This window comes from Siphateles boraxobius, unplaced genomic scaffold, assembly GCF_051911475.1.
Source record: "Siphateles boraxobius isolate OS27281-9 unplaced genomic scaffold, OSU_SipBor_1 61, whole genome shotgun sequence".
NCBI classification, from domain to species: Eukaryota; Metazoa; Chordata; class Actinopteri; order Cypriniformes; family Leuciscidae; genus Siphateles; species Siphateles boraxobius.
The window spans coordinates 3,634,114-3,647,412 of NW_027509188.1; the positions used below are offsets into that span (position 1 = coordinate 3,634,114).

General features: G+C 44.5%; 1 protein-coding gene across 1 annotated transcript; it reads left to right on the forward strand.

Annotated features, from left to right (window-relative positions):
- The first annotated feature begins 300 nt into the window (after positions 1-300).
- Positions 301-12,817, forward strand: LOC143718426 (uncharacterized). Its single transcript, XM_077209487.1, has 5 exons — positions 301-345; positions 1,171-1,327; positions 12,297-12,401; positions 12,505-12,709; positions 12,811-12,817. The coding sequence occupies exons 1-5, from the start codon at positions 301-303 to the stop codon at positions 12,815-12,817; spliced, it is 519 nt and encodes a 172-aa protein (XP_077065602.1).
- Positions 12,818-13,299: the final 482 nt, after the last annotated feature.

Consider the following 13,299-nt stretch of genomic DNA (forward strand, 5'->3'; position numbering starts at 1 on the left):
GGCATTTATATGTATTAGATCTAAATTAAGTATAAAATTAATTGCAACTCTTTTTTCAGACAATGTATCATATCGTAATCTTTGAAACAACAAATGAAGTCGAGGTTGTCCCCCAAAATTGGGTAAGGGACAATGTTTGTATGTGGCCTCCATACAAATATGAAGATAGAGTTAAAGCCATAAAATACATGGTAAAGCCAGGACCATCTTGGACTCCCTTCAAAATCCGGATTATTTTTTACTAGAGGTACATACATCCTTAGCTTCCATGGGTCAGATTTACTAACAGGTTGAACCAGCATGAACCCTCTTTTGGTGTCAGGATTTATTAAAGACACTAAAAAGGCGTGAACAGTTATTTTTGCGGCTGACCTTGTTGCATATGCGTTTGTAAGAGTTTCCCTTTCAGACTCATGCAGAATCAATCAGATTAATTTAAATGAATCATGCAAGTCGATTTCTTGTTATTGAATCATAAATCATACGAGCTGGCTCGTACGAAATCGTACGATTTGTTCATCCCATTTAACACACCCCTGTGTAACGGCGAATTCGTACTAATTCATACGAATAGATTAAATCGTACTATATCCTACGATTTTGTTAATCGCATTCAAGAAGCGTGACCCAATTCTAGTTCGCACAAAATCGCGATAATTATCAACAGTTTTACACGCCACATCTCCGTGAGTATTTATCAGACGGTGTCTTGGTGTTCGATATAACGTTTATTATATGTTTATTAATCCAGATCAGCTTCTAAATGTTCTCTGAATTAAATTGGTCATCTATATTAGGCTACATTATTTTTGTTCAACCTAACACATTAGGCTAACGTTACTGGTGATTAGCAGGTGATTAAAGACTAGCATAAGCTTCCACATAACATGACAGATCTTCGATCATTTTATTATATTCATAATTAATGGAAGTAGTAACTACCACTGTTCTACTTCTGTGGTATTTTGTGTTTATAGTACAAAAATCTTACCATGTTTTTTTACCACAGTTAGCCTATTTATACTGTGGTAGATTGTAGTATAGTAAGTTACCATAGTAAGTTAGTTATACATAGTAAAAACCCAGTTATTTGAGTAGATAGTGGATAAGAGCATAGTTTTTAATTTGACTATGTACTCTTGCCTAAAACATTTTGTTCTCTCTTCTCAGCTTCATAAGTTGGAATTACTGGGCTTCTCACCAATGCTCTTCATTACAACACAGAAAGGCAAGCATCGCTCCACAAAAGTTTTAGTTAAAAACGTCAACATTCAGGGCCATCCCTCCGTACCAGTCATGCAGAGACTTTATGAGGCTGTTGTAAGAGGTATTTATTTGTACATATGCATTTACCAATTGAAAAGCTCTTCCTATTATAATGATCCTTTTTCACAGACTGCGATGATGCATTTCCACAGTTATTAACATGGTAAATCTAACAAAGTTTGTTTTTTAATATATATGTATATATATATATATATATATATATATATATATATATATATATATATATATATATATATAGGTGCTGTTCATATAATTAGAATATCATCAAAAAGTTGATTTATTTCAGTAATTCCATTCAAAAAGTGAAATTTGGATATTATATTCTGTGGCGAGGGGGGCGTGGTCTCGCGAAGTCTGTAGCGAGAGACGAGTCAGCGAGCTGTGCAGTGAGTAAGTGGGTCAAGTGCAGATGATGAACACCTGTGTCTGATTGCAGTGATTGGCGTGGAGACCGCATATAAGCTGCCAGGAAGGAGAGAGCGAGAGGGAGAAGCTCTTGGGTCTCGCACGCGCCCCGCAGCCGATACCAGCAGAGTGTACCGACGGATTGGAAAGAGTTTTGACTGAATGGACTGAGTTATTTATGCAACGGGAAGAGTGGTCGTTTGACTGAACCTTGAGAGCTGGAGACATACAGCGAGAGCTGGTACAGTGGGCAGAGTGTTTTCATATTCGAGTGCTGTAGTGGTACACTACGGTGAAGGCGCACGAGCGCACCTTTCTTTTGTTCTTTTTTTGTTCTAAATAAAGTGCGAGTCCCAAATTCGCCGACCCTTTCTTCTTCTTCCTTCACCTACATACACTGAAATTGACTACACTGAAGGAGAAGACCGCCGCCGCCATGCAGAACCCGCCTGGAACGCCATTTGCGGACCTCATCCAAACGCTCGCGGGTCTTCACAGGGAACAACACCATGCCCTGCTAGCCGTAAAGGAGGAGCAAGATCAACGGTTCCAGCTGCTTCTCCAAGGCCAGCAAGAAGACCGCGAGCTGTTCCGGAGCTGGCTCGACCGGGAGATTCGGGCCGTCCCCAATCCAGCTACGGCCTCGGCCCCGCCCCTGCCTCTCAATAAAATGGGGGTCCAGGATGATCCGGAGGCGTTCCTGGACCTTTTTGAGAGGTCGGCCGAGGCCCGGGGATGGCCCCGAGCGGACTGGCCCCTGCGGCTCATCCCCCTGCTGTCAGGCGAGTCGCAGGTAGCCGCCCACCAACTGCCAGTCCAGAATCTCCTGGTCTATGAAGACCTGAGGCGCGCCATTCTCCAGCGGGTCGGCCGGATCCCGGAACAACATCGCCAGCAGTTCAGGTCCCTGGGCCTGGACGAGTCCGGCCGGCCCTTCGTCATGGCGCAGCAGCTCCGGGACTCCTGGCGCAGATGGCTGATGGCCGACGGAGGCGACGTCGAGGATGTCATCAACAAGGTGGTACTGGAACAGTTCATCGCGAAGCTGCCCAAGAAAACCGCACAGTGGGTCCAGTGCCACCACCCGACGTCGCTGGACCAGGGCATCCAACTGGCGGAGGATCACATGGTGGCATGCCCAGGAGTCGGCGAGCCCCTCCCATCTGTCTCTCTCTCTTCCTCTCTCTCTCTCTCGTCCCCTTCTCTCCCCAAACCTGTCCCCCTTCCCAGGTCTCGTGGGGGGCTGATGCCCCGGCCGGCAAAGAGGTGGCCCCCAGGGCCCCACCCAGGGGGACGGCGTCGCTCGACCACTCCGCCCCGGTTTCTGCAGCCTCGTGCTCTCCACGCCAATCCCTTGACCCGCTTCCCGCCACTGGGGCGGCAGGGAGGCCTGGGCCAGCCTGTTGGCGCTGCGGGGACCCAGGACACTTTAACGACCGGTGTCCGGTGATGGAGGTGGGGACACTGATCCGGGTCCCCGACGCGCCGCAGGCTGCCCCCGAGCTGGCCTGTACCAGATACCAGTAGGTATCAAGGGGGGTACCTATCAGGCTTTGGTGGATACAGGTTGCAACCAAACCTCCATTCATCAAAGCCTGATTCAACCTGGGGCATTGGATAACAGCCGCATGGTTAAGGTGCGGTGTGTGCACGGGGTGGTGGTGAGTTATCCTATAATGCCTGTGGTAATTCAATTTAGGGGACAAAAACATAGAGTTGAGGTAGCAGTTAACCCGCACCTCCGGCATCCGCTAATTCTGGGAACGAATTGGCCTGCTTTTAGTAAATTATTGGGGTCTTTGTGCGCGGATGCCTCTTGGGAAAAGTAAAACAAGGGGAAGACAGCGGTTGTTCAGGTGGGAGATGCTGAGCCGGGACCTCTGGCTTCTGCTGCGGGGGAACGGAGTGCTCTGGAGAGAACCATCTTCACAGAGCGCGATGATTTTCCCCTGGAGCAGTCCCAGGACGAGACGTTAAAACGTGCGTTTGATCAGGTCCGTTCTATCGAAGGCCAGGTACTCCACCCAGACCAACCGCTCTCTTACCCCTACTTTGGTATTTTGAAAGATAAGTTGTATCGGGTGACCCAATCAAAAGAAGATACAACACAGTTGTTAGTTCCTAAGAGCCGCCGGGAAATGCTTTTTCAGGCGGCTCACTGTAATCCAATGGCCGGGCATTTAGGTCAAACGGCGACACTAAACCGTCTCATGGCCCGATTCTTTTGGCCGGGCATTCACGAGAACGTGCGCAGGTGGTGCGCGTCTTGTCGTGAATGTCAGTTGGTGAATCCACCGGCCAATCCAAAAGCACCATTGTGCCCCCTTCCATTAATGCAGGTCCCCTTCGAACGAATTGGTATGGACCTCATCGGGCCATTAGAACGGTCAGCACGTGGGCACCGCTTTGCGTTAGTCCTGGTGGATTACGCAATGCGCGAAGCAGTCCCGCTCTGTAACATTTCTGCCAAAAGTGTTGCAAGCGCGCTCTTCTCGTTAATCTCCCGGGTGGGAATCCCTAGGGAGATTCTCACCGACCAGGGCACGGCGTTTATGTCACGAACTATTCGCGAACTTTACGAATTATTGGGCGTTAAATCGTTAAACCACCCACAGACAGACGGGTTAGTGGAACGATTTAATCGCATCTTGAAGTCCACGATTCGGAAGTTCGTTCCCGAAGACGCCAAAAATTGGGATAAGTGGCTAGAACCCCTCTTGTTTGCTGAACGCGAGGTCCCCCAAGCCTCCACGGGGTTTTCCCCCTTTGAGCTTCTCTATGGGCGTCAGCCCTGCGGGGTGTTGGAGGTTCTTAGAGAAACTTGGGAGGAAGGGCCGTCCGCTATTAAAAACGAAATTCAGTATGTCTTGGACCTGAGAACAAAACTCCACACTTTAGGGCGGCTATCAATGGAGAATTTGTTACAGGCCCAGGACAGGCAGAGTCAGCTGTACAACAGGGGGGCTAGACTGCGTCAATTTGCACCGGGAGATAAAGTGCTGGTATTACTCCCTACTTCCAGCTCTAAATTACTCGCCAAGTGGCAAGGACCGTTTGAGGTCACACGGCGGGTTAGCGATCTCAATTATGAGGTGGTTCGAACAGATTTTTTTTTTCTTTTTTTTTTTCCTTTATTTATTTTTAAACAGGGATAATGCAAAATATACATTAACCTTAAGAGGAGAGATGCATTTTACCAGGTTATAGCACTTGTGCTAATTTTCACCTGTAGTCCCTGGGCAGGCTGATGTCAACAGATACACATATTAATAAAATCATTCCTCTCAAAAACAGCACAAAAAAACACAATAAAAGAAGAAGAAAAAGAGTCACACCCTTCATTCATTCTTCAACATTCATTTACAAATACCCTCTCACATACACGTCAATTACAATACATTATGCAAGCATGTTTGTTTTAAAAGAAGCCATTTTTTGGCCCGGTCTGAAAAAGTGCTAAAATGTACACATGTGGTCAGCTCCGTTGGCAACTGATTCCATTGTCTGATGGCCACACATGAGAAAGCTGAGCTGCCGAATGCTGTTTTATACTGAGGAATCCTACACTCGCCCCGGACAGTGGATCGAGTGACTCTAGTTGCAATTTCTGAGCTCAGTGAAATAAACCTTTTTAACGGAGGGCCTGCAGTACCATTTATTATCTTAAACAAAAGACAGATATTTGAATATATGACTGTATTTTCAAAACTTAAAATACTATGTTTTTTAAGAATATGACAATGATGAAACAACCTAGATTTCTTGTCATGAATCTTAAGAGATCTTTTGTACAATGATTCCAGGGACCTTAGTGCTGTTTTACATGCTTGTGACCAACTCGTCATGCAGTATCGAAAGTGCGGAATTATCATCGCATTCAGATATAAATTAGATGCATCTATGGTCTATGATGTGGTCCGCCCAGATAGGGGCGGACCACATCAAATTTATCACCTCAACCTCCTCAAAAAGTGGGTTGAGGCCGAGTCAGTGATGCTGGCGATGGTAGTGAGCGGAGAGGAGGATCTCGGGCCAGAAGCGACCACAAAATCACAATCTCTCGCGCTGGCTCTTGGTGGAGATCACCTCTCACCCTCCCAGCTCACTGACGTTAAAAATTTACAAGCGGAGTTTGCTGATCTGTTCTCGCCCCTGCCTGGCCGAACGGACCTCATTCAGCACCACATTGAGACGGATCCGGGTGTGGTGGTGCGCTGCCGCCCATATCGTTTACCTGAACACAAGAAAAAGTTAGTTCAGAACGAATTAGAGGCTATGCTGGATATGGGGGTAATAAAAGAGTCCAGCAGTGACTGGGCGAGCCCGATAGTTTTGGTTCTGTGTGGACTTTATGAAGGTGAACGCGGTGTCTAAGTTTGATGCTTATCCAATGCCGAGGGTTGACGAATTGCTTGATCGGCTGGGTAGTGCTCGTTTTTATTCGACACTGGACTTAACAAAGGGTTATTGGCAGATCCCCTTGTCGCCCATGTCCAAAGAAAAATCAGCTTTCACAACGACGTCCGGTTTACACCAATTTGTCACCCTTCCTTTCGGCTTGTTCGGGGCTCCTGCGACTTTTTAGCGTCTGATGGACAAAATTCTCCGGCCGCATGCTGCATATACCGCTGCCTACTTGGATGATATTATCATCTATAGTAACGATTGGCAGCGTCATATGCAGCATTTGCGTGCTGTCCTGAAGACGCTGAGAAGGGCGGGGCTCACAGCCAACCCGAAGAAGTGTGTGATTGGGCGTGTGGAAGTAAGGTATCTGGGCTTCCACTTGGGTCACGGACAGGTGCGTCCCCAAATTGATAAGACGGCAGCGGTTGCGACCTGTCCGAGACCCAAGACCAAAAAGGAGGTTAGACAGTTCCTGGGGCTAGCGGGTTATTACAGAAGGTTTGTGCCTAATTATTCGGACCTCGCTAGCCCGCTGACTGATCTAACTAAAAAGGAGGCACCAGATACGGTCCAGTGGACGGAGCAGTGTCAGCAGGCTTTCACCCGGCTCCCCGGCCTGAGTCGGGCGGTGGGGGTATGTGGCGTGGGGGGCGTGGTCTCGCGAAGTCTGTAGCGAGAGACGAGTCAGCGAGCTGTGCGGTGAGTAAGTGGGTCAAGTGCAGATGATGAACACCTGTGTCTGATTGCAGTGATTGGCGTGGAGACCGCATATAAGCTGCCAGGAAGGAGAGAGCGAGAGGGAGAAGCTCTTGGGACTCGCACGCGCCCCGCAGCCGATACCAGCTGAGTGTACCGACGGATTGGAAAGAGTTTTGACTGAATGGACTGAGTTATTTATGCAACGGAAGAGTAATCGTTTGACTGAATCTTGAGAGCTGGAGACATACAGCGAGAGCTGGTACAGCGGGCAGAGTGTTTTCGTATTCGAGTGCTGTAGTGGTACACTACGGTGAAGGTGCACGAGCGCACCTCTCTTTTGTTCTTTTTTTGTTCTAAATAAAGTGCGAGTCCCAAGTTCACCGACCCTGTCTTCTTCTTCCTTCACCTACATACACTGAAATTGACTACATATTCATTCATTACACACAGACTGATATATTTCAAGTGGTTATTCCTTTTAATTTTTATGATTAGCCTATAACTGACAACTAATGAAAACCCCAAAATCAGTATCTCAGAAAATTTGAATATTGTGAAAAGGTTCAATTTTGAAGACACCTGGTCCCACACTCTAATCAGCTAATTAACTCAAAACACCTGCAAAGGCCTTTAAATGGTCTCTCAGTCTAGTTCTGTAGGCTACACAATCATGGGGAAGACTGCTGACTTGACAGCTGTCCAAAAGACGACCATTGACATCTTGCACAAGGAGGGCAAGACACAAAAGGTCATTGCTAAAGAGGCTGGCTGTTCACAGAGCTCTGTGTCCAAGCACATAAATAGAGAGGTGAAGTGAAGGAAAAGATGTGGTAGAAAAAGTGTACAAGGAATAGGGATAACCGCATCCTGGAGAGGATTGTGAAACAAAACCCATTCAAAAATGTGGGGGAGATTCAGACGTATGCAAGACATGGGTTTCAGCTGCTCTTGAACTCTTGAACAACACACCGTCAGAAGCGTCTCGCCTGGGCTAAAGACAAAAAGGACTGGACTGCTGCTGATTGGTCCAAAGTTATGTTCTCTGATGAAAGTCAATTTTGCATTTCTTAAGTAATATTCTAATTTTCGGAGATACTGAATTTGGGATTTTCAGTAGTTGTCAGTTTTAATCATCACAATTAAATGAAATAAACATTTGAAATATATCAGTCTGTGTGTAATGAATGAATATAATATCCAAATTTCACTTTTTGAATGGAATTAATTAAATAAATCAACTTTTTGATGATATTCTAATTATATGACCAGCACCTGTCTATATACACACAGATCAGGCATAACATTATGACCACCTTCCTAATATTGTGTTGGTCCCCCTTTTGCTGCCAAATCAGCCATGACCTGTCAAGGCATGGACTCCACTAGACCTCTGACATCTCCCAGCAGAACATTGCCCAAAGCATCACACTGCCTGTAGCTCAAATTGCTCAAGAAGTTAATGCTGGTTCTGATATAAACAGTGTTGTGCAAGTTACTCCCAAACTGTAATACATTATATATTACTTGTTACTGTTATTTAAAAGTAATTCATTACCTTACAATATTACTGTCTCAGAATTGTAATGCGTTACATTACTCCTGTATTACTTTTGAGTTACTTTCACCAAAATAACTATACAGGAGTAGAACTTAACATTCTAAAATGACTAGGGCTGTAAGGATATGCCATATCATATGAAACCGAAATCGCGACACTCAGATCCACGAACCTGCAGAATCGCCACACACCCCTTCCAACTCACAGCGTTATCCATACCATCCAGATCCAATGCTACCACATCTTTAAATTACTATTAGTATTATCTGAAGTTAACTTACATTATAAAATACGTAGACCTACACCACAACACTACTTGAGGATAAATTATTTAAAATTTGGGAATTCCAGCGTTATGGACATGACATTTGCAGTCAAAACTTGAAATAAAAATTCTTAGAAAATGCATTAATACCAAAATATTGAAACGTCTGTTTATCCATAGGCTCCTCCCTGAAAGGAGTCCAGACATTGGAAAAATATCAGTCTACACATGCGTTTTATATTTAATATTAGGGAAATAGACAGTCATGCGTGACAAAAAAAATCTTTAACTTTTAGGAGGCAAACGATTTTTTTTTTTTTTGTAATTCTGTGAATTACACTGCGCAAATCGGATGAAGAAGGTTTGGCTCTCCACAGAACATAAAATATTCATTTTATTTTATTTTTCGTGTTCGCATTTATGAGGAAAAAACAATGATACAGACGTGACAGTTCTCCGTTATGGACGCGACCGCTCTGAAGCGGCACTAAAAGACTGCTTTAAAACTTTCATAGAGACCTTACACATACAAACCATTTCTTTAAAGTGAATTTCGTTTTGTATTAATTGTATCTTAATTTTAATCAATGTTTCGTCAACCAATTGCCTGGATTTAAGCGCGTGAACTGGAGCGCGTCTCTTAAATGAACCGAAACTCAGCGTATAAGGTAGGCCTAGCCTATTCACGGACTTGAAAAATATATCTATATTGAAACGTCTACTTGTAAACAGAACAATTCAAAACGAAAGAAAACAGACTGCTCTCTGCTTATGAAATGAAATGTGCATTTCTCTCTGGTGCATTCACTACTGCGAAGATCGCTAGGCAGCATCGTCAACTTCATCTTGACTTTATTAATAAACAATTAAAATGTCTCCTTGCTATATTTGACATATTCATAATCATTGCTTTTGCCGGTTCTTTGTGACAGCTTTTAGGTGCTTTATCGGCAGCGCCGCCACCCTTACATGAACGCGTCACCATCGCATCAAAAACATGATTGCGTGATGAAAACATGAAAAATACCACATTAACATAGCCTAACTGTTTTGAAAGAAAACACAGAACGAATAGCCTAATGCGCATACGTCCATCTCGCGAATGTATAGTCTTCTTCATCCAATCTTCACCATTAGCCGCTTTTCCACTGGCCGGCGCGAGCACAGAGGCCGAATACATACCTCACGGCACTCCTGTAAAAAATAAATCGCTATACAAATATATCAGATGCTGCCATTTATTCTTTATTTACAGACTTGGACACCACTCGCGGCTATTGACTGACCACGAACAGGTAATTTAGCCTACTTGCATTTTTCATTCGTTAATGTCTCGCGGTCTTGCTGTTTTTTGTTGTTGTTTGTTGTTACAATTAAAACCAAAAGTCTGTTGTAACGCAAGCCTTACTGAACATGTACCGAGTAAAATATTACTGAAAATTGATAAGTAAGACTTAAACTACTGCGTTACAGCAAAAAGTAATATGTTACTGTAATGCATTACTTTTGTAACGCGTTACTCCCAACACTGGATATAAAGGTGTCAGAATACACAGTGCATCACAGTTTGTTGCATATGGGGCTGCATAGCCGCAGACGAGTCAGGGTGCCCATGCTGACCCATGTCCACCGCCGAAAAACCAACAGTGGACACGTGAGCATCTTGCCTTGCTTGCCATCTTCCCATAGTGCATTCTGGTGCCATGTGTTCCACGCACCCGGCCATCCACTTGAAGTAAACGAAAATGTGCTTTATCAGACCAGGCGACCTTCTTTCATTGCTCCGTGGTCCAGTTCTGATGCACACGATGTGCACTGACGTGCACTGTTGTTTTTTTCGGCGGTGGACAGGGGTCAGCATGGGCACCCTGACTGGTCTGCGGCTATGCAGATCCATACACAACAAACTGCGATACGAGAACCAGCATTATCTTCTTGAGCAATATGAGCTACAGTAGCTCGTCTGTTGGATTGGACCATACGGGTCAGCCTTCGTTCCCCACGTGCATCAATGAGCCTTGGCCGCCCATGACCCTGTCGCCGGTTCACCACTTTTCCTTCCTTGGACCACTGATAGATACTGACCACTGCAGACCCAGAACACCCCACAAGAGCTGCAGTTTAGGAGATGCTCAGACCCACTCGTCTAGCCATCACAATTTGGCCCTTGTCAAACTCAAATCCTTACGCTTGTCCATTTTTCCTGCTTCTAACACATCAACTTTGAGGCCAAAATATTCACTTGCTATATCCCACCCACTAACAGGTGCCGTGCTGAAGAGATAATCAGTGTTATTCACTTAAGCTGTCAGTGGTCATAATGTTATGCCTGACTGGTGTATATACTCTGTAATATTTGTAATGTTACCTTGGAATGAAATTTCAAAAAAATAGTTAACACTGCTGTGTGAGTATTTCTAATTCAACTGCTGAGGGAGAGATGTCAAATTAAGACATCTTTCTCTTGTAGTGAACTTTTTCCTTGTAGAAAAGTTAGAAGCTCAGACCAGGAGACGGAGGAAGTTTTCCAAGCAGAAGTTCTTTATTGCTTGTCGCTGCAGTCATACCAACATCGTCTGACTTCTTGAGTCAAACATTGTAATATATATACATTATAAGAGGGAGGGATTACATTGTGATGGTGGAAACTCATATACAGGTTTAGGAACCTGTATTAAAAGAGAGAGGGAAAAAACCTATTCAAACCCTGAGACTCCAGAACAGGAATGACAGGACTCTCTCTTGCTAAGACAAAAGCTCGCGAGAGTCTCCAAGAGTTTCACGAACATGTTTCATTTAACTTACAATAGAAAGCAAACCCGTCTGACAGCTGTATATAGAGACACAGAATAAGACAGGAGTTTCGTGCTCCACAGCTGAATGCTAAATTCAAGTTACAGAACATTCTCAGTTTATATATGAAACTAAATTAAACATTTGACAAAGTTGTATTCCTTCACTCTCTTCTGACCAACATAATCTCGATATTTTTTTTCCTCTTTTGGAAAGTCATAGAAATGCTATCATGGATTTTTTTTTATTTTGCTATTGGAGCAAATGGAAAAGCAATTTTATAATTATATTATAAAATATATTTGTTGTAGTTGCCATTCACCAATTTAGAAATTTACCCAACTATGGCGACTTCCGCTTCTGAGAACCCCATAAATGTGAAAAGGGTCCTTAACTACTCATTTACTCTTTGACTTGTCGAGAAGTTCGTTGTTATGATGTCATACTCAATATATTATTTTAGAGTGCATGCAGTGGCATAATTACTGGCAGTCTAGATGTTTTATTTTTTTATCATTAAACAAAACATAACTCACTGTAAAACATAATTAGAATATCTCCTTATACATTAATTTAGGTTTATTTGTTTAGCACTTTTCACAAAACATATTATTTAAAATTATGTTGCACTTAGGATATTTTCGGTTATCAGCCATGGGTGATAGTGTCAAAGTAATGTATGTCAAATGACAGGAATATTCAGCTATATTATATTACATGTTTTGTGGTTAGTAGTAAACATAGTGTGTTCAGTTAAGCCGATACCATGCATGCTGAAGGTGCTTGAAATGATTAAATCACCACTAGAATAATAATTTTACAATGAATAACGCTTTTATAATTTTCTAAGAAGAATGTTTTTTTTCCCCTGGAACAACTCAGCCCCTGCCACCAACAACTTCTCCTCTGTGGTCGTGGACCCCGCCTCTGTGGCCAACATCTCTGCTTCTACGGCCGACGACTTCTCTGCAGCCACCAGCCCGGACTGTAAACATTTTTGTTATATGTGTAATTCTAATGTATATAATATTTTTAATTATAAATGTAACAGTTTTTTCCTAAGAATGTTTTTTTCCCTAAACCTCTACAGCCAATGGCTCCGCCTCTTCTTTTGTGGAGCCCGTCTCTGTGGCCAATGGCTCCGCCTCTTCTTTCGTGGAGCCCGTCTCTGTGGCCAATGGCTCCGCCTCTTCTGTTGTGGAGCCCGTCTCTGTGGCCAATGGCTCCGCCTCTTCTTTCGTGGAGCCCGTCTCTGTGGCCAATGATGACTCCTCTGCCACACCGAAATGTACAAAGTGTTGTAATATGTATAATTATAATAAATTTAAATATAATAGTTTTAATTATAAATTTAACAGTATTTTTCTAAGAATGTTTTTTCCCTAAATCTCTTTAGCCAATGACTCCGCCTCTGCTGCCAATGACTCCGCCTCTGCTGCCAATGACTCCGCCTCTGCTGCCAATGACCCCTGCATCTGCTGCCAATGACTCCGCCTCTGCTGCCAATGACTCCGCCTCTGCTGCCAATGACTCCGCCTCTGCTGCCAATGACTCCGCCTCTGCTGCCAATGACTCCGCCTCTGCTGCCAATGACTCCGCCTCTGCTGCCAATGACTCCGCCTCTGCTGCCAATGACTCCGCCTCTGCTGCCAATGACTCCGCCTCTGCTGCCAATGACTCCGCCTCTGCTGCCAATGACTCCGCCTCTGCTGCCAATGACTCCGCCTCTGCTGCCAATGACTCCGCCTCTGCTGCCAATGACTCCGCCTCTGCTGCCAATGACTCCGCCTCTGCTGCCAATGACTCCGCCTCTGCTGCCAATGACTCCGCCTCTGCTGCCAATGACTCCGCCTCTGCTGCCAATGACTCCGCCTCTGCTGCCAAT

What these genes read in the sequence shown, in the direction of transcription:
- LOC143718426 (XM_077209487.1), top strand. Translation starts at nt 301, where the DNA reads ATGAACCCTCTTTTGGTGTCAGGATTTATTAAAGACACTAAAAAG. An exon ending in TTATGAGGCTGTTGTAAGAG is followed by an intron (nt 1,328 to 12,296) that starts GTATTTATTTGT and finishes GGAACAACTCAG; the next exon opens with CCCCTGCCACCAACAACTTC. An exon ending in TGCAGCCACCAGCCCGGACT is followed by an intron (nt 12,402 to 12,504) that starts GTAAACATTTTT and finishes AAACCTCTACAG; the next exon opens with CCAATGGCTCCGCCTCTTCT.